This window comes from Xenopus tropicalis, chromosome 6 (assembly GCF_000004195.4).
Source record: "Xenopus tropicalis strain Nigerian chromosome 6, UCB_Xtro_10.0, whole genome shotgun sequence".
Taxonomy (NCBI): Eukaryota; Metazoa; Chordata; class Amphibia; order Anura; family Pipidae; genus Xenopus; species Xenopus tropicalis.
This window is the reverse complement of record NC_030682.2, coordinates 42,196,981-42,217,291: the sequence shown is the minus strand read 5'-3', so window position 1 is coordinate 42,217,291 and position 20,311 is coordinate 42,196,981. Positions and strand designations below refer to the sequence as shown.

Genomic DNA, 20,311 nt, shown 5'->3' with positions numbered 1-20,311 from the left:
AAACATCTACATTGTACACACACACACACACACACACACACACACATATATATATATATATATATATATATATATATATATATATATATATATATATATATATATATATATATATATATATATATATATACACAGATTATACATAAAGTGCAAACATAAACACACCAAGCAAACATACAAACTGAAATGTCTTAAATTATATTCATTACACAACTGGTACAAATGGTAAAGCTACTTACACTGTTAATATTTCGGCCGAACTGCGATCTTTGTACCTGTCCATTGTCTCTTTCTCATTTCTACATTATGAATGTCTATCTATCTATCTATCTATCTATCTATCTATCTATCTATCTATCAATCATCTATCTATCTATCTATCTATCTATCGCTCGCTGTCCAATTATATCATGTCTATCGCTCTGTCTACTTTGCTCTCTCTATCCGTTCATTCTTTCCCCTGTATAAACAAACATTTTTAACGAAACGTGTTCTTTTTACAGTCTATCTATCTATCTATCTATCTATCTATCTATCTATCTATCTATCATCTTTCTATCTATCTATCTATCTTTCTATCTATCTTTCTATCTATCATCTATCTTTCTATCTATCTATCTATCTATCTATCTATCTATCTATCTATCAATCCTTCTATCTAGCTATTTATCCATCTCTATGAATAAACGAACCCACCCATTTAAATATATATACATATTATTATTATTATTAGAAAACAAAATATGGACATGTTTGCGGTCTATCTCTCATCTATCTATTATCTATCACCTCAATATCTCTATCATCCATTTTTATGAATACATCAAGCCAGTCATTTGAATATATATGTATATTACTGGAAAAAATATGGATATGTTTACAATTTATCTATAACCGCCTTTAGCTCTTTCCATATACCCATCTATAGTTTTATCTGTTGCAAAACCTTTATCTTTATGTTGGAAAAAAATGTTTAGTGATTTCAACATTTTATTTACCTTTTTTCATTCAATAAGCCAGAGCCATTGGCTTTAAAAATGTTCTTAGATTTCCTAATATGATGCCCTGTTGGCTTGATATTCTGGCAATAATCTGACTTTGAACTTCTCAGCTATGGTCAGACATCCCACATAACCTTGAAAGGAATGAGGAGTAGTATGTGGCCAATCTATTGTTTACAGTTGTGCTCGTTGTATATATAATGGTTATGCAAGCAACGGCAGACATTGTACAGTCCAACGCTATTAAAAAGGGTTTTTTATTTTTTGTTAATTTTTGATATCCTAGCAAAAGAGTACAGAATGGCTATGAGAACTACAATTTAAGGGAGGGGGGCAAAAGAATTACTAACATTTTTTCTCTTGCTTTTAAACAAAAGATTGCCTTTTTGGGTTAAACATTAACTGGTTCCCTTAGCAAATGCTAGACCCCAGAGGCCTGTAGCTTATCCGCCAGAGGCTTTGGTCTCCTGACCTAATAAAAGTACATGCTCTGTGTTGCTAAGGCAATTTGGTAATAAAACGTGTCTGTGATTTGCAATTTGCATATTTGGAATGTAGGGCTATAAACTGAGCAGGGTATGAAGCCATTCAGAGATATCTGTGCTATCCAACAGTTGCCTGACGGACATTCAAGCATCTCTTTAGGCTGAAGAACAAAAATTTGAAATTGTCTCATTTACCTAGGAATCCAGTGGCCACAAGATGGCACTGTCCCGATCAATGTCAAAGCCGGGCTGCCAGGAACTTCCCTCTCCCTGAATCTTGGCCTTTGTTGTGCTATGATAAAGGGAGCCCTCCAGATATGCCAACTTATTTTGTCTGAAGATAACAGTCTATCATCAAATTGTTGCAAAAATCTGTGCCTGGAAGTCTCATATTTGCTTTGGTTTGTTTTGAAGCTAAACTAGAACAGATCGGTGGGGATGCAAGAATTAATTTTGGTAAGTGAAAAGTTGCGCCCAGTATTCAAATTATAGGTGTATTATCCAGTTCAGTGTCATATTGTTAATTATTAATATTGTCGCTCACTTTATTTTAAGATCTAGCTGTATTTATTTTATTTTATGATTATTAAATACTGATTTTTTATCTTGCTTCAAATTAGGACAAATGGGTATGATTTTTTTGGGGCAGAATTAAGAAAGGTTGTGTGACACAGAGATAGAGACAGGCGATAGATATGCTATGCAATGTTTCTGTTGTATTTATCCGTATATGTGTATTTTAGTGTCCTTGTTTTAATCATTTTATACGTGAATGGTTATATTCTTTATATTTGAGGCTGTAATTGAGTGGATAAACCTTTACCCGTAATCACAGAGGAGCATACATATGCAGGTAAATACAAATAATCAGACAGAGGTGGCATGGCCGAGGGAGGAAGACTACATCTGCCAGTTGCAAAGGATATTTACCCTTTACTCTAATCTTATCCAAATGTGAAAAATTATATTAGTAGTGGGTTGCTTGATTGTTTAATTGTAGCTTCCACGTAAACCATTAAAAAATAAAGAGACCAGTATGAGTTGTTCTGCTTTAAAGATCATCCAAGAGAACGCGTTAATAATTCAGAACTGTTAGCAGATACTGGGCCAAAAATAATATCTGCCACCCCCTCTAGAAATACTGAAAACAATGTAAGAGTATAATTAATGGCTAATATTAAACTAACAGGACAAAAAGAATGCTGTTAACATTTTAACAGCTCTCCCAGGCTCCATTGCAGAGAGTTGCTATGCACATGACATCTAACTATAAAGTTTATAAGTTGCCGCTTTAAATTGATAAATACAAGGTTTGCAAAACAAAGTATGTGTTTGAATACACAGCCCTTGGCTACATTGCATACACTAAAGTGTGCAGATAAACCTTTTAAATTAAGTTCCTGTGTGCAATGTCCATTCCCCCCTTTAAATCCAGCTCAGATTAATCTTACTGTCTGCCACAATGAATCTCAGATACCTACTGTCTGCCACAAGAATCTCAGATACCTCAAAACCGCAGTTATATAATCTAGAAATACTTATATCCTGTATGACAAATCAGATTTATGAGGCCACTCTGAGAGTAGAATTTTAGTATGATAAAATGCAGATTTCTGAAATCCACACGCCCTGTGTCCAGCCCTGTACAGTACTAAGGCACAAGATGGTATTGCATCTATACTGATTTTAATTAGTTGTACATTTGTGTTGAGTTTTAAATTGCTGTTAACAGGAATAATATTTACGTACTTGGGTTATACATGTGTTCTAATAAATAATTCATCAACAGCAAAAATGTTAAAAAAAAAAAACCCCAACACGACAACCATTCAATTTTAAACGATTTCATAATTACTGGCATTTTATATTTTTTTATTACCCCCTAAAATACCATGAATTCAAAGGATGTTATGTACTCTGTACATTGCTTTACTTGATGGGTGGAAAGAAAAATAGTATATTGCAAGCAAATAGTACATTGCCTATGGGACAAGTAGCAATCTAATTAACACTAATAAACATATCTGTAGCTACTGTAAAACCGGATGCGACAATATTACTCCTTTTAACCACTTGCAGTTTATTTTAGCAACAATAAAACAATTTAGAGACTGATAACTGCGGCTGTAAGTATTGTGGGGCAAAATCATTCAGCTTGGCATTTGTCACTAATCTTGGCACAAAGGTCTCACATCTGATTGAAAGCACCACCCTGGATCCGTTCCAACGGAAAATGAAAGTATTTTGGCAACTCCCTGCATTCCTTTCAGTGTACAGTTGTCAGATTAGAATACTGGAACACACTACATGCAGCGTCACATCCTAGGGACACACACAGATACATTTTCTATATAATTTATCTGTCTATGTAGCTATCTATTTATCTCTGTCTCCATCGTTTTATCCATGTGGTACGACTATGTATTCGCGCACACACACAATTATATATACATATATATATATATATATATATATATATATATCTACACACACAATTTGTATTGGGGACTGAATGCAGCAGTTGGCTTCCCTGCTTGACTTGCTGGGGGAAAGGCGTTCATTCACTGTAACCCCATTATTTAATGAAAAGAGATTTCATTCGGTATTTAAAATGTAGTTTGGCACAATGCACCGTTTTCCTTTGGCGGATTGTTCCTCTAAACTCCAAACTGACCATTTATCGTTTATAGTTAAGATTTAAATGTCCTGTATTAGTTTTACTTGAGTGAGTTTGATGATACTAGTTTACTGTTTGCCTTGGCCTTGTTGCTGATTAAAGAAAGAATAGATCATGCACACCACTGAGCTATTAAACCTCATGAACTACACGTGTGCCTGCCTATAAAAGGCATCAGTATTTCTTTGTATAAACACATCTCTAGGACTTCTCTGCTCCATATCCCATAGCTGAAGTATGATTGTCTTTATTATGAAGCTATACATACACAAATTTACAAATACAGAACACAGTAAAAAAAAAACACAAAAATAAAAATCGAAAGCTATTTTAGATCTTATATAAAACATAATTAGTGGTTCAACTGTATGTGGCCTTTCTGGAATTTTCACAAGATCCATAATCTGATCTCACATAATATGCTCTGAAATATTACTCCTTGGTAATGGGGTAAAACTACATTCACTGGGTGTCTGTCTGAACTTTTAAATCTGTTCCTTTGTGAAGACAATGGGGCCTTGTGACTGCTTCAGATGCAGAATACTTTAGCCCAGAATTAAAGAATAAAACTTAAAAGAGGTGCAGCATCTGAGGTCAAACAATAGCATACAACCCCCCCCCACCCCCCCACCCCACACACATAGATATATATATATATAACACATATATGTATGCATGTATTAATATAATTTTCACTTCACCATTTTCAGTGTTCCCAATATGGTATTGGTTATACTAGGGCGGTGTTCTATAAAACTCCAAAATGGGTTGGCTTTTACAGTACAGGTTAAAAATTCTGCTTAAAAAAAATAAAAGAAAGAAAAAAGTAAGATGTAATTCTGGGAATGAAATTACTTAGGAAAAAAGAATAAAATATCTATTTAGAATTTTAAAAAAAATGTGCCTTTAAAAAACAGCTTGCTGCAAAAAATCTGTGTTGCCTTTTGCTGTAGAACAGAAAGGGATGATTTTACAAGTTTAATAAGGCAGGAGGGGGTAGGGCTCACAATGCTTTACTGGGGTGCTGAAGTGGGGAATAACTCTTCTAGCTGCAACGTCCAGTTAAGCCACAACCTTAGAGAGGCCTCAAGCTGCTCATTCTTACAGAAACATCTGAACTCGGTTCATTCTATAGGTTTCATGTGCCCTTCCCAGAAGGAAAGTCAGAAGTGGATGCTAATAAAATTGTAGCTCAGTTTAAAAAGCAGATATTTCCCTGGCTTTACAAAGGCAGACTTGCATTCTCTTGTCTACAGATCGTCTGAAAGCCAAGGGTAAGTGCTTTGGGGATGTGTGGCTACTAAATCCGTGTGCTGTCTGCTGACTGGATCTACTAGTCAACACTTTTCATTTCTTTATATAATTCATTTATTTTTTGGGGGGGGGTTACATTGCTAGTCAGACTGCGGCTTATATAGAGGTACAATCATTTATTCTACGATCCGCATGCTCTGCCTGGGCAACAAAGGAAATCAGTTTGGGATTCTCTAAATGCAAGGAGTTTGGAACTAGCGGCTGTAAACTGCCCTCAATTGCTCATATTTCGCCTAACAGAAGAATGTAACGTTATAATTACTTTAAAGCCATAGGAACAAAGTCGGTTATATAGCAGGATACTAGAGAGCCATAAACATGAAACGACAAATGACTGCGTTAGTGGTGCCTATTAACAAACAGCTTTAAAGCCTTCCTGTTGTTGAATTACACCAGGCATGTATAGACCAAAAGAACGACCAACTTTAACTGTATGTGCTAGTGAATAAATTGGCCTTTGGGCTATGATAGCTGCCTATTGTTCCTCAGTTTAGGGACACTATTTTAAGGCCACTTCTAATAACATATCCTAAAGCAACGAATCTAGGCCACATGCTTTATATAATGTCCCCACCTGGATAAATCTCAAGCATATCTGCAAGTCATTCCTTTTCCTTTAACGCTGCTCCTATTTTCATGGAAGCACAATATTTAAGGATAAACTACACCTGAAATGAAAGCAATTGGGGTGGAAACTAAACACTGGTGTATTCGTTTTGATAACAAATTGGTTCCCATTTTTATTTTGTGTCTATGGGAAGTGCCGTTATTTTTGGGTTATTTTTTTTAAATGTTGACAGAAATGTCAAAAGGGAGCAAATATTAAGGTGTGATGTTTAGACAATACGGTGTGCAATGCTTGCAGTAGGTGTGTATATAGCCCGCTATATAGCGCTATATTTATGTAGGCACACACACACATGTATATACATATGTACACGCATAGAGACACATATATGATATTGAGGTCGAGCTGAGATGAACCTTTGCATACGAAACCGGACTGGGAGGGGTTGCTGGGAGCTAGCGAGCTTCCATTGGCTGCGTGCATTTGCCGTGGTGCAGGGGTATCTCTAATCATATTCAGCATGTTTTGCACAAGAAATGTCAGCCAGAAAGGAATATCTGCTCTCTTCGCCAAATTATCCCACCATAATGTCATGCTCCGAGAGTCCGGCGGCAAATTCTTTCCTGGTGGATTCCTTGATCAGCGGAGGAAGAGGCGAACCGGGGGGCTATTACCCGGGCAGTGGGGGTTACCTACCCCAGGCTTCCGAGGTGACATATGGGCTGCAAAGCTGTGGACTTTTCCCAATCCTGGGCAAACGGAATGAAGGTATCCCCCCCAATAACCCAACACCCCCTACATCTCAGAGCTATGGCCCAGGCATGGAAGTGTGGCTAGATGCCCCCAGGTCCTGTCGTGTGGGGCAGTCGGAGAGCCAGGCGGCCACCTCTTGCTCCTTTACACAGAACATTAAAGAGGAGAGCTCCTATTGCTTATACGATTCGGACAAATGCCCGAAAGGCTCAGCTGCAACAGAACTGCCCGGCTTCCCAAGGGTTAACTCTGAGCCCAGCCCTGAGCAAAATGTGGGTTCTGTCCCAATACCGGGCTACTTCCGCCTGTCCCAGGCTTATGGCTCTTCCAAGGGCTATGGCAATGGCCACATTGTAGCTCCCCAGTTTCCAGCCCAGTCCCAAGTACGTTTCGATGCGCCTGCGTCTTTGTCCTCGGTGCCTACAGAAAACGCAAGGAAAGAGAGCGCAGAGTCGCCCGTTAGTAAGTTGCCCGTTGGCTCCCAGCAGAGGAGGGAAGAGGAGACTCTCAGTTCGTCTTCTGCTGCAGAAGAATCATCCCCGGCTCCCTCTGACAGCAGCAAACACTCTCCTGGCAAGGAGCTTGTAGGTGAGCAAATCAATGCTGAAAATGAAATGCCTGCCCAACCAAAGGGGATTTCACAACCCATCATACAGGAAACCTCCTTTTTACTATCATCCTTTGAACTATTTAATAATTGGGCGTGAGTGTGTCATAAAAATCATGTCTGTCCTAAACTTCACACCACATGCCTGAGAGGGTGGCTGTGCTTGGTCACAAGGGAAGCATGATCCCTCTGCTGTAAAACAGCCTGTCCAGCCAAAGGGTGCACTCATAGCCCCTAATGTGTAAATGCAGCTCAGGGAGGGGTGGGGGGCAAATATCTGCACAGCGCATTTCCCACAGGAGCCCCAAGCACATACAGACACTATTCTGCAGTCTCCCTGCTAATGCCCAGCAGCACCCTCACTTGCCTCTGGCACCAATGCCTTATAGTGGGATACTCTGGCAAACTCTGCCTTTATGGCCTGTTCTGCTATTATCTATAGTGAGAAGGAAATATACCCGAGCAATAAGCATCCTTGTGTCCTTACAATACCCTGAGTATCCCTTGCTGTGCTATATACTAAACATATACAATATGACCCTATCGCACCCCAAGTAACCTATGGCCCATGTGCTGGAAGTTGGACAGATAACTGATTATAGATTGCATTATTTAAATGGAAAGTATATATATATGTGTGTGTGTGTAGTGGTGATGCTTCAATATATATATAATGACACTGTGTATTTGTATATAGATGAATAGATACAGGGTCGGTAGTTGGGCCTTAGCTAGATAAATGGGTAGGTAGATAGATGGGGCAGAGGGGCAAAGGGACTGTACCCACATTGATGGGCTCTCACATATAGTGTGTGGTTACAGTAAGAATAACAGATTTCCTCCTTCCCCCTAGGAAATGCTAAAGGTGACAATGCAGCGACCTGGCTGACGGCTAAGAGTGGGCGGAAGAAGCGCTGCCCTTATACCAAACACCAGACGCTGGAGCTGGAGAAGGAATTTCTCTTTAACATGTACCTGACTCGAGAGCGGCGCCTAGAGATCAGCCGGAGCGTTCACCTCTCAGACAGACAAGTGAAAATCTGGTTCCAGAACCGCAGGATGAAACTCAAGAAGATGAACCGAGAGAACAGAATCCGGGAGCTCACAGCCAACTTTAACTTCTCCTGATGCCCCCCCGCACCTCCCTCAGGGCCCCCCAGTACTGTTTGGGTTCCACCGTCCCCTCACCTGTGCGGAGTGACAGATTTTGTATATTGTCAGTACTGTGTCCATAAACCCACCCGGTACCTTTTCTATTCGAACCACGGTTGCACACATACGTTTTTGGTTTTTTTTGTCCTACATTTTCTCATACTAAGATTATTTTATGACATACAGTCGCAAAGGTTAGAGAAAAGCTATATTATTTTTATTTTTAAAGTTTTGGTTTTTTTAGGTTCGATCAAGCATTTTCGAATATGTTTTATATTTTCTTTTTTTTTTTAATTTTTATTTGATTCTCTTTTTTTACTTTATCTAAAAGGTATTTAAGCCGAATGTTAAAACGCGCAGTTTCACCACAACATTGCATTGGGTTGAATTAAATACGCCGAAATACGAAATATTTGCCCAGAAAGAAAAACTTTTTCTTTTAATTATTATTATTCTTTAGAGGAGAATACACACCGCAAAGGACTATATAATTTATCGTGTACATTATTAGATGAATTCTTTAACCAGGTCATGGTGATGTGTTTACTGAGCTGGTTTCCAGGTGACCTGCGGGTAGCACCAGACAAGCACACCGCAAGCTCCACTCTTTCCTTGTCTCTTTAAATGTAATCTTTTGCCTAATGTTTTTCTATTCTTTTATTTTTAATTATTTTTTTTAAATTTTTTATTTCTTTATTTCAAATGGCAGAGGCTGGTCATAGTGGATTTAATTAAAAAGATATTCGCATTCCTAAAATACTGTGAATTTACTTGCTTTTGATTTTCAAAACTTTACTTACAGAAAATAAGAGATTGAAATATGTGTAAATGTTTATTAATATTAAAAGAAAGTTGCAAAAAAAAAAAAAAAGCCATTACTCGTTGGGCCAACGGATTTTTAACCTTAATTATTAATGTTAGTTCTGACGTCATCGGCTTCTTACCTTCCTCCTGATTAATTAATATTGTAATGCTGCTGTTCGTGAACAGACCATGTTTATGTTCCCAATGAAGAATAAAAAAGAAAATACAAAGAGTCTTTCCTATTTTACTCCGTTTTGTGGCTGTTTATCCTTTAGGTCTAATTTTATCTTTCAGGAACTTTTACAACAGGAGAAGTTGGCACCCCCCCCCCCCCCTTCCTCCAGTGCAATCACTTTAGGAATCTATTTAAATATTACCTAGACAGTCGTAATTTGTCTGGGCCTTATAGCAATGGAGCTGGAAGGGTGATCGGCTTTTGTGTAGTTTTATGACTTGCTCGCATATCTGCTTTGCTGCAACCCTAGACGAGTGGTTTCAGTTGTACAAGGAACTGTTTAGACAGAGGAAGCGAGTGCAAGAGAAGAAGGGATTGATTTTTTTTCCCCAATCTCAGATGGAAGAGACTGTCTCCCTTCCATCCGGGAAAACATTACTGTGCTCCCAAGTGACACTGAAGACATTTTTAAAGGTGAGATTGTGGATAGAGGCGGCCATTGTTGCTTTCAGCTTCTTATTTCTGAGTGCGATTGAAGTGAAGTCGGTGCGTTTGTTAGTACATGCACATAGGCTTGGGGAATAGGATTTCCAGGCCAGGAAGCTGAGATTGGAACCCGTTAGCTGTATGGGAGCCCAGGGTACAAGCTCTAGCTTGCTAGCACACAGCACAGATGTTACACTTTTCAATCTGTGGAATATGTATTTGCGTTTTTTTTTCCTTATAGCGGATCCTCCTCTAGGAATTTGGAGCTCGCCAATCCCCAAGTGTTAGAACAGAGCCGCTGTGTGGTTTAGGTAGTTTTATGTTGTTGGGCATTCACCTTTCTCTCTACAACAAGAAACTGCCTTAATTACATCAGTGGGAATCATCACCCAGGTAGAAGAGGAAATTCTACAATATCTGACTATCCTCTGGCCTGCGCCTTTTGTGTCAATGATCGTCCTTATTAAGTTCCTCTGTGTGTGCAATTGTTGTGCCCGATTGTGTGCGCCTCCTCCTGTAAAGCAGATGTCCGTGCGTGTATATATATATGTTTATATGTATACATTGCTATTTCTGTGTTTCTAATTATAGTTACAATTCTTTGCATAAGTAGTTTTGCCTGAATTATAGTATATGTGTGTGGATTTGTGCACACTTCATGGCCCTTGTATAGATTTCTTTTTTAATTTCCCGTGTGTATACCTCTTGGCTTTCTGTGTTTATACGCGTAAATGTGCCCCATGTGTACCAATGCCTGCCCACAGAGTTATAACAGTGCATTTGTGATTTTTTTTTTTTTTTGCTGTTGTGTGTTTACGATTGTAAGAATGTGTTCCATGTGGGCGTTAATGTATTGCCTTTTGTTTTTGTAGAAAAAATTCTAGCTGCAGCATTGTGTAAATTGCAGTATGTGTATTTTTTGTGTTTTAAAAATATATGTGCCCGTGTGTGTATAGATGTGAATCTGTGTATATTATATAAGCACTTTAGAATGGTATATTTGTGTCATTTATTGTGTGTATTTGCGTGTGTTGGATGGGTGTTTCTCTGCTTGTAAAGAGCATGATAACTGGGTATGTGTATGTATATTGCTGCAAGTATTTCTGCAATTTGGATTTTTGTTGGTGTGTGTTAAGAATATACTACTTTGCTTTTATTTTGTGTTGATATGCGAGTTATTGCTTTTGTGTCCGTGAACGGATTTCTAGCTCTGTGTTTGGATGTACATTGTTTTACATATGTATGTTATGTGTTTATTTGGCAGTGTTTGTTATAAATATTCTGCATGTGTGCCTGCTTCTGTGCCTGTGAATTTAACACTAGCTGTTTGTTTGTAGGCATGTAGTTTTGTGTTTGTGTATTTGTAGATGGATGTTTGTGTGTGTATGTGTGTGTGCGTGTGTGTGGATATGTATGTGTGTGTGTGCCTTCATCTCTGTGCCGGAACTCATTTCTACCCATGTCTCTTGCTTTATGTATTTTTTTTAATGGAGTGTATATAAATTTGTTATGAGCATGTGACACAGGGTGTGAGTCGGTTTGGCTTAATGTGATGTTTTAGTGTGTGTGTTGCTCAAGGCTGATGTTTAGATGGCAGCTTTTGTAAAGGGGTGCATTTATTTCTGTAACCAAATTGTATTTATACTAAACAGAGATAACAAAATCAATACTAATTTTTGTATGAATAAGAAATGTTGCTGCTTCCAGTAAGTATTCAAGGTCAGATGGGCAATGGCCCTTTAATGTTGTTTTGGATCTTTAAAGTGCTCTTGCTCAGGGATTGCTCACAGCAACAAAAACTACAAATAATGATTAGATTTAATTGTATACCATTATTGTTATTATTGTTGTGTGTATGCACTAATAGTGGGAATTCATAAAGATAAAGGTGTTTCCCCCAAGACGTGGACGAGACTGGATGTAATGGCTTCCTGCTTGCAAGGCCTCGGTTACGATCATTATTACAATGTGCCCATAGTCTGACATTCCACAAATACACCACCAACAGCGACGGGGGCTGCAGGGACAGGCAGGCTGCTGAACAAATAAGCCACATATAAACTGCAGCAGCAGCAGTTCAGCCTCTCCAGCTTAGCAAAGCGACCCACAAAGCTTTACTTGACAAAGCCTGCGGCACTGGAATGGCCCAACTGATATTATATTTGTGGGTTCACTATCATGTCACATTCAGCTATCAAATTCCAGGTCACCGATTGTACGATTTTATCGTGTTGTTTTTGTCTGGAAGAAAGAAAAAAATCTTCACACGCACTCCAATAAAAGATTATTTACCGTATTAAATGAACCTTTCTGTGTCCAAAATGTATCTGGTTTCATGTAAAGCTAATGAATATTTGATGAAACGATGCTATATATATGGCAATTAGTACACAAAGCACTTTAAGTACACAGTACATTTCCCAGTGACATAGACAAAAATACAGACAAATCCTATCCCTGTCTATCTATGTGATTATAAATCATCTATGTATCTTACTAGATATCTCTCCATCTGTATGTCCACGTACATTTGTGCGCCCTCCTCTATTTTACAATGAGACATATCCCTTCTTTTCTTACTAAATGCTCAAAATCCTATGAACATTTGCTGTTTCACAGTGAATTATTTTACCTTTAGGGCTTTGTATGTCTTGGACAGAATAATTATTGGTTCAGACAGCAAGAGGGGAGGTCTGAGTCCAGGAAAATGTTTTATGAAATTCTTCTGAAACCTGGGTTTCGTTGAGCAAAATAAATTCGTTCTACAAAGTGAGAATTGTATACATTTTATAGGGGTGTGTGAATCGGCGTGTGTGTGTGCATTCGTGAATTTACAAATATAGAAGGATATTACTGTGTGCTTACCTCTCATATTATTGTTGTACGTGCAGTTGGTGTATGTGTGTGCGTATTTGTGTGTGTCAGTGTATATATATGTGTAGAATGTAGAACTGATCCCCATAGGAGAGCAGAGTATTTACAAATAAAGAAGGATATTACTGTGTGTTTATCTCTCATATTATTGTTGTACGTGCAGTTGGTGTATGTGTGTGCGTATTTGTGTGTATCAGTGTATATTTGTGTAGAATGTACAACTGATCCCCATAGGAAGCAGAGTATAGCTGAATTCCAACTAACAATGGACTTGATCTGAGCCGCGCTGAGCAATGTAACCATCCGCCCTTGTGTTTCACTTCCCTAGGAATCAGTGAGGCTTTTATAAACAGCTACAAAGGCCAAATAAACCCTGCGTCTGCCTGCGCGCGTTTTACCAAATAATAAATAATGTTTCCAAAGCATAGATAAAAAATACATTTATTAGGAGGCTCATTAGCAATGGGGTCTCAGCTCCTTACCATGCGCAATGGCTTCCCCAAGCCGGACTGCAATAGGTTTGCATTTTCCCTCTGGAAACCAAACTTTTATGGCCCCAGTTTTATGGCAACGGTTAATTTTACGGTATCGGCTTACTCCTCTAACGGAACTGCTCCCTCTACAATATTATTCCAATACAATACAGACCATGATATCCCACACCCCCACAACTGTCCCATAGAGCTGCAAGTATGAGTTGAATAACTTCATACAAAAACCTGCAGTTGCACAGCTGCGATCTTATTGGGAAAACACTTGGAATTGCATTCGATTTAAGGTGATCGTTTGCTTTCTTCTGCTTTGTACGAATTGGTTGCAGAAGAATTATACAAGAGCTCTTTCTGTGTTCCCATGTCTTCCTATAGAGAATGGGATATAAATAGGCAGATAAGCACATGCACTATTTAGTAAATGCCATCTATCTTTATGTATATTTATATATACACATTCATTTAGTGAATGTGGGTATGTGCCAAGCAAAACCGCTTGTAACACATGATTGAGCAAAGGTACATGGTGTGTATATATATACACTCACACACACACACACACACACACACACACAGCCAGACACACTGTGCAGCTCTGCATTGCCCTGTATACTCCCTGCCATGACAGGCTGGCATCTGGTGAGGGCAGTAACTTTAGAAGAACAATATAACCCAGTGCATCCAATCTATGCAAAGCGAATGTGTTACTAGATCTGTCCCTAACTCTCATGGAAATGTAACATTTAATGACTTATATGTCAGGCTCAGCCCTGTGTGCCATGTGCAACTTTCCCATCAAATACAGGATGGATTTCAGAATGAATTTCTAGCAAGGAGGTGCGTAGAAAATGCCTCCATCCTACTGTGTGATTAATAATGATGTAAAATAGTCCCAGGAATGGTAGCACTGCTAGATCTGATCTTATAATCTCAGCTGGCCACAATTAAAGGAGACTATACAGTAGAACCTAAATATCCCTTTGCATAAAAACATATGGCTCTGCTATAAAAAATGATGACTGCAAAACAGTGACCCATTAATAGCCTGCGGACTGATTTATACCTTATTGTTCTGCTGCACAGTCACATGGCCCCGGCAGCCAATAGGAATGAAGGCTGCCTTCAACTTATTAGGTGACTGTACTTCTTTGTAGGACCAAGTTGTTACATGAAATCTGCAGTTTCATAATTTCAGGAGGTCCCGCTCGGCACAATGTCGACTTCTGGGACCCTCAGCAATTATTATGTGGACTCTTTTCTAATTCACGAAGGGGACGATGTGGTGCAGCCTAGATTTGCCCCCGGATCCCTGACTCAGCCACCAAGGCAGGCAGCATCGGCCGAGCACCCCGACTTCACCCCTTGCAGCTTCCAATCCAAAACGTCAGTGTTCAGCAGCCCCTGGAACCCATTGCACCCCCAAACTGCTAACAATGTGTCCAGTGTGTATCACCCCTATATGCACCACCAGCCCCCCATTTCAGCCTCTGACGGCAGGTACATGCGCTCTTGGCTGGACCCCATGGCTGCCGGATCCCTGCCCTTCCCCGGCTTCCCCTCCAGCAGGAGTTATGGCATCAAACCTGAACCGGTGGCTCCTAGAAGGGGCGACTGCTCCACATTCGATTCTCGCCCCCTGCCAGTGTCGGACTATCCGTGCGGCTCCCCCACTGACAGGGACAAGCAGATCGGCGACCCCCCGTTTGCTGTCACCAATGGAGAGAATCCCAGCAACGGAGAGAAGCCGCCAATTGATCCAAGTAAGACGTTTGTTCCTTTATTTAAAGTGATAGTTTCATATCTCACAGGTAGATATTGGAGAATGTTTGATCTGAACACAACGATAAAATGTTATGTATTTATTGGTTGAGGGATATGAAGTCAGTGAGACTGGGTTTTGCACCAAATCAGTAAGGGGGGGGGGGGATATATTAAAGCCACACACAATCTGCCCCAACAAATAAAGTTACTTTTTCCATTCGAATATCTCATATATGGGAATCAATGGACTTACGCCTCTTTATTAATTCACTTGCCCAATTAGGCTAATTGTTTGCACCGCACAAATGGGTTTTATAAAAATCTGCACCTCAGGGTTATTTAAGGAACCCGAGATATAGGAATTTCTCTAAGAATGGAAGGGAGAGGGAGTAAGGGGGGGCTGGGCTCAATGGCAGGGAGAGAAATGCTGCAGCTTTTGTTCTACTCGGGACAGTGCAGATCGCAGCTACAAATCTGTTTGTGCCAAGTGAGGGGCTTCAGTCGCAAAGGGAACTGACACCCTCTGCTTTGTTCTTTGCAGACAACCCGGCTGCTAACTGGCTGCATGCGAGATCCACCAGGAAAAAACGCTGCCCCTACACCAAGCACCAAACCCTGGAGCTGGAGAAGGAGTTTTTATTCAATATGTATCTGACCAGGGACAGGAGGTACGAGGTGGCCAGACTGTTGAACCTCACAGAACGACAAGTGAAAATCTGGTTCCAAAACAGGCGGATGAAAATGAAAAAAATCAACAAGGATCGCTCAAAAGACGAATGAATGAGAGGGTGACTACCTGACAAGCTCTGTGCTACTGTATCCAGGCCTGGTGCGTCCCTCTCGCAGTCGCTCATATTGTCACAATAGCAGTTGCGTCACAATCTTGGTTTTGCCAGTGCTATCGCAGAGGTACTGTAATGCTACAATTATTTCCTTAACAGGGGGCATTAGGGATGGTCTGGCATTGGAATCTACCTGTTCTCCTCTACCAAACTACCTTTCCATAGCGCACAACTGGGTACTGACTGTATAGACTAGCTGACATGTACTAAATATTATTTGCTGTGTGCGGGACAAACGGCTGCTGATATACTTGAATAATGTATTTGTAGTAAATCTATTTGTGACTCAACTTGTGAGCTTGATTGCAGTTCAAGTTTTCATGGTTTAAGCTAGGACTGATTTAATCTCAGGTTGTTTAATATTAAAATGGGGTAGTTGTGACTTTAGAGACCTGTAATGTTCGTTGTTGTTTTCGTATATAGAAATCTAACCAATTCTCGTTATCCTTAGTGTCCAGTTTAAATCTACAGGGGTGTGTGGCAATCAAAGGCGCCTATAATTTATACATTTGTATCACAAAATACTAAACTGTAGTATGGGCTGTATATACGACCTATAGGTCAAAAACGGATGGGGGAGGAAGGTTATTGCTTTTATTTTTATTTTTGCACCAGTCAGCAAATTTGGACCTACAAATATATATATATATCCTGGATTAAACAAGGGTCCTACTACCTATTCTTCTACTGACATAGTATGACGCTCAATATACTAAAATTAAATTAAGGGTAAATTAAACATAAAATTTAATTGGATAATAGCATATGTCTACCTGTTTAGGATAAAATATATATAAAATTTAATTTATGCAAAACATATTCTTTATAGTTTGCAATAGTTACCTCATGGCCTAATGACCAAATTGTTGTTTTAAGATATATTTATCTTATTTTGTGTTTTTGTTAAATAAATGTTAACTTTTTTATGTTATCTGTGTATTTTTTTTCTATTCCTTTAATGAAACCACAGACAAATTGACATTTTCTGGAAACTATTTTAGTCTTTTAATTTGTGCACTGTATTGAACAACGAATAAACAGTGTATAATAGTCGAAGATGTTGCTTTTGCTATAATGAATACAATCTACTGGGGTGAGAGAGGGAGGAGGAGAGGGAGGGGGGAGATATTAGGGAGAGGGAATATGATATAGTATCAAGATCAAGGCTTATGGTATGTAAGGCAAAGTAAGGAAGCCAGATAGGGCAAATCCGCAGAAGTGGAATATTTTATTTATTATTCTTGGTTAGAAATTCATTTCAGACATTTTTCGTGAGAGAATGGAACAGCAATTTAAAAATGTTACTACACATTTCAATACAAAGAGAAAAAAATGTTTGGTGTTTGTGAAATTGTCCCATTAATGCGATTTCTAGAAATCATTATTTCGTAGTATTTCTGCCTTCAGTGAGTTTAAAAGGAAATGTAGAGAATTACCCTCTGGTTATTGCAATCCTTACAGGCCATCGTATATCTCTTTGGAAACATTCAGACTCCAATTTCCTCCATCACATCCTTGCAAGTCATGGAATTCAATTTTGCAAAGCCAGACAAAGTGGTTAAAAAGAAAGAGAGAGAGAAAGAAAGAAAAAAAGGGGGAAAAAACAAGTCAGGTCACTTTATGCTCAAGTCGAGACAGAGGATGTTGTTTGAAAATTCTGTGCCACATTGGGCAATAAAAGAAAATTACTGCTCTAACCATTTATGGAGTGCAAACCGCTGCAGGCTTTTCAGCAAACCGTACAGGACTTGCAGCCTTCCTACTTGCTTGTCTAATTACAAAGGAAATGTATTTTTTGTGTGCTAAATACGAACAAAAAACGGATATTTTTTGATTAATAAAATGAGTTTCCAGTGAGTAGAGAATGATTGTAACAGCTTTCAAAATAGTAGTTGCTGTTTGGAAAAAAAGAAAGAAAAACAAATGGAAGAGGGGGAAGAGGACAGGATTGTAGCTTGTTCCGGGGTCTGGGGGTTTGCAACGCCCTCTGTTGTTCCAGACAGAAAGAGACTTCAAAGAATGGGCACTAAAAGTGTGTAATAAATGGCTGGTCTGCAAACTGTCTGGAATTCGCTCCTTAATGATTTTATGGCTGTCCTGCAGCAATTAAGATTTTCTTTACAGAAGCCTTCTTGGTTGTTTGGTCTGGCGGATTTAGATAATATACTGAGCGGATATCGCCAACTTTTATTGCTCCGGGACTCTGCAATCCCAATCTTTCTCGTGTATATTTGTGAATTCAATTTTAATATGCCTTGTGGATGTTTCCATATATGTCCAAAGTTACTTAATATACTTAATTTTTACTGACTGTCAGAGGCGTAGTCACTGGAAGCATATTTTTTTTATGTCTTGTAACATTTATTTTTGAACACCAGATGGCAGTATTACCTCATTAAAGGCAGATATATCCGAGGGATATAACAGCTAACTGTTTAGTAAATAAAAGAAAGGCCTGCTAAATATGTTGATACATTTTCGGCTTTTAATAAAAGTAGCTCACAGAAAACCCAATCAACTAATGTATATCTTCATGTACACATGATTATATACACATATATATATATATATATATTTACATCTACACACACACATATATATATATATATATATATAAACACACAGACACACTCACTAAAATGTGTATTTTTTTTTAATTTTTAAATACATAAAATGAATGAACATGGAAATACAACTTCACCTACATGAATCTGGTGCGTTTAATGAGCCGATTAGTTTAGACTTTCTTTAGTTCTTAGTTCCAGCTAGAGTTACCCTTGTATATAAGTGGATATAATGCAGAGACCTATTTGTATTTCTTTCTATTTCTTTTATAACTCATTCTGCTCAGCAAAAGCCTAAATGAAACAACACCAGTCAACAGTCACTTGGTGATTAACATATTTATGTACAAATGTGTAGAGAGATGACGCATTTAATGTATACTATTTAATAACTGTGCGCAATAATCTGCTTTCTTAATGAGATTTTCCTAGAAGTAAATATATTTGGCCACACCCACTCACCTCCGCTTGGCTTCACAACCACTCCCATGTTTAGGTATTTTTTTTTTTTATTCTTATATTTTTTAACACGTTATATAATATATTGACACTTGAAATTTTATGTGTGCCCCAGATTAGATAAAAAACGATAAAGAATATATTAATAAGTGATATTAATAAATGTTATAAAAGCTATTTTTTCATTTTTTTCAATAATGTATAGTATTATTTCATGGGGAAAAAAATGCTTACCAATCGGTTGTACAAGCACTGGAAGACAGGTAAATGTGCAAATAAACGCAAATATACTTTTTCTTTTTATAATTCTACTTTTGTCCTTGTAATAAATTTTTATTTTTACACTTGGCAATAAATAATGTTTATAGACACGCTAGATATAGTACATATAACGGCTGATGTATCCAAACACACAACACATTTTCTTATATATATACTAACATACAATTGTGTGTGGTCTGTGCGTGTATCTGTGTGTTCAGTGTAGTGTAGGTTAGTGGGGGATTTGCTATTGTGTTTTAGCTTAATTGTATAAATATTTATTTCTGTATACAAACACCTCATTTTTGCAGTTAGTCTGCTCAGTGCCAGAATTTTTTATCTGGGAATATTTACTCCTTTTCCAGTGAAATACACCAGACATTGCTAAAGGTGTATTGTTGTGTCTTCTCATTTACACAAATATTTTCTTTAAAAGACAGCATGTAGAAAGAAAATGGGGGATGTTTTGGGCAGAATTTTATGACTATACAACCGTGCAAACATGCTGAAAGTGCCGAGTTTGTCTCATGGGAAGCCCTTTGTACAACAGATGAACTATCTGTATAATTAAAGGTAGAATTTCCGGAGCTATTTCCATTGAAGTTTATGGTGTGCAATATACTGGGGTTGTAAAACTCAGTTTAGCACAGTCTTTGCTCTAGAAGGAGACAGTTCATTTTACCAGGAGTTTGGACAGGGATGTGGGTAACAGAGAAAATAAAAATAATCTGTGATTTTGATGCCGAAATGTTTTGTTGGGCCGCTCCCACGACTCCGTTTTGCTTATTAAAAAAAAGGTAAGTGTGTAGAGCTTATTATTAAATATTTAATATTCAATATATAAATGTTATCATATATTATTTTATATTATATTGCACTACATATAGATAAATAAAATATATATGTGTGTCTTAAATTATGAAAGGGAGTACTACACAACCCCAACACAAAAATAAAGCCAATGATAAACACAAGTGATATGAATTTGTTTCGACAATGACTTGATTTAACTTAATAGAACTTAACGGAATATGATA

General features: G+C 38.2%; 3 protein-coding genes and 1 non-coding gene across 5 annotated transcripts in view; all 4 read left to right on the top strand.

The window, feature by feature from the left end:
- Positions 1 to 5,451: 5,451 nt before the first annotated feature.
- On the top strand, positions 5,452 to 9,608 carry hoxa11 (homeobox A11). Its single transcript, XM_002933394.5, has 2 exons — positions 5,452 to 7,386; positions 8,259 to 9,608. The coding sequence occupies exons 1-2, from the start codon at positions 6,582 to 6,584 to the stop codon at positions 8,531 to 8,533; spliced, it is 1,080 nt and encodes a 359-aa protein (XP_002933440.2). The 5' UTR covers positions 5,452 to 6,581; the 3' UTR covers positions 8,534 to 9,608.
- A 245-nt stretch (positions 9,609 to 9,853) lies between these two features.
- Positions 9,854 to 20,070, top strand: hoxa9 (homeobox A9). 2 transcript variants are annotated; one of them, XR_004223234.1, is made up of 3 exons: positions 9,854 to 15,147; positions 15,690 to 16,057; positions 17,452 to 20,070. XR_004223234.1 is itself a non-coding variant. In XM_031904147.1 (2 exons), exons 1-2 carry the CDS (start codon positions 14,601 to 14,603, stop codon positions 15,926 to 15,928), a joined length of 786 nt encoding a protein of 261 aa, XP_031760007.1. In that variant the 5' UTR covers positions 9,854 to 14,600; the 3' UTR covers positions 15,929 to 16,921. The 2 variants fall into 2 exon arrangements, 1 of the variants encoding a protein (XP_031760007.1); XM_031904147.1 differs by lacking the exon at positions 17,452 to 20,070 and having other exon boundaries at positions 15,690 to 16,921.
- mir196b (microRNA mir-196b) lies at positions 10,316 to 10,402 on the top strand. Its single transcript, NR_049687.1, has one exon. It is a non-coding gene; the product is annotated as a microRNA mir-196b (primary transcript).
- hoxa3 (homeobox A3) overlaps positions 19,988 to 20,311 on the top strand; it is a 45,353-nt gene continuing 45,029 nt past the window's right edge. The window contains exon 1 of the mRNA XM_031903233.1: positions 19,988 to 20,071. The gene's annotated coding sequence lies outside the window, so the exon portion shown is untranslated. The remainder of the gene's footprint in view (positions 20,072 to 20,311) is intronic.

Coding starts and splice junctions, on each gene's coding strand:
- hoxa11 (XM_002933394.5), top strand. CDS start 6,582: ATGTCAGCCAGAAAGGAATATCTGCTCTCTTCGCCAAATTATCCCACC. Junction 7,387..8,258: donor TCCTGGCAAGGAGCTTGTAG/GTGAGCAAATCA, acceptor CCTTCCCCCTAG/GAAATGCTAAAGGTGACAAT.
- hoxa9 (XM_031904147.1), top strand. CDS start 14,601: ATGTCGACTTCTGGGACCCTCAGCAATTATTATGTGGACTCTTTTCTA. Junction 15,148..15,689: donor GAAGCCGCCAATTGATCCAA/GTAAGACGTTTG, acceptor TGTTCTTTGCAG/ACAACCCGGCTGCTAACTGG.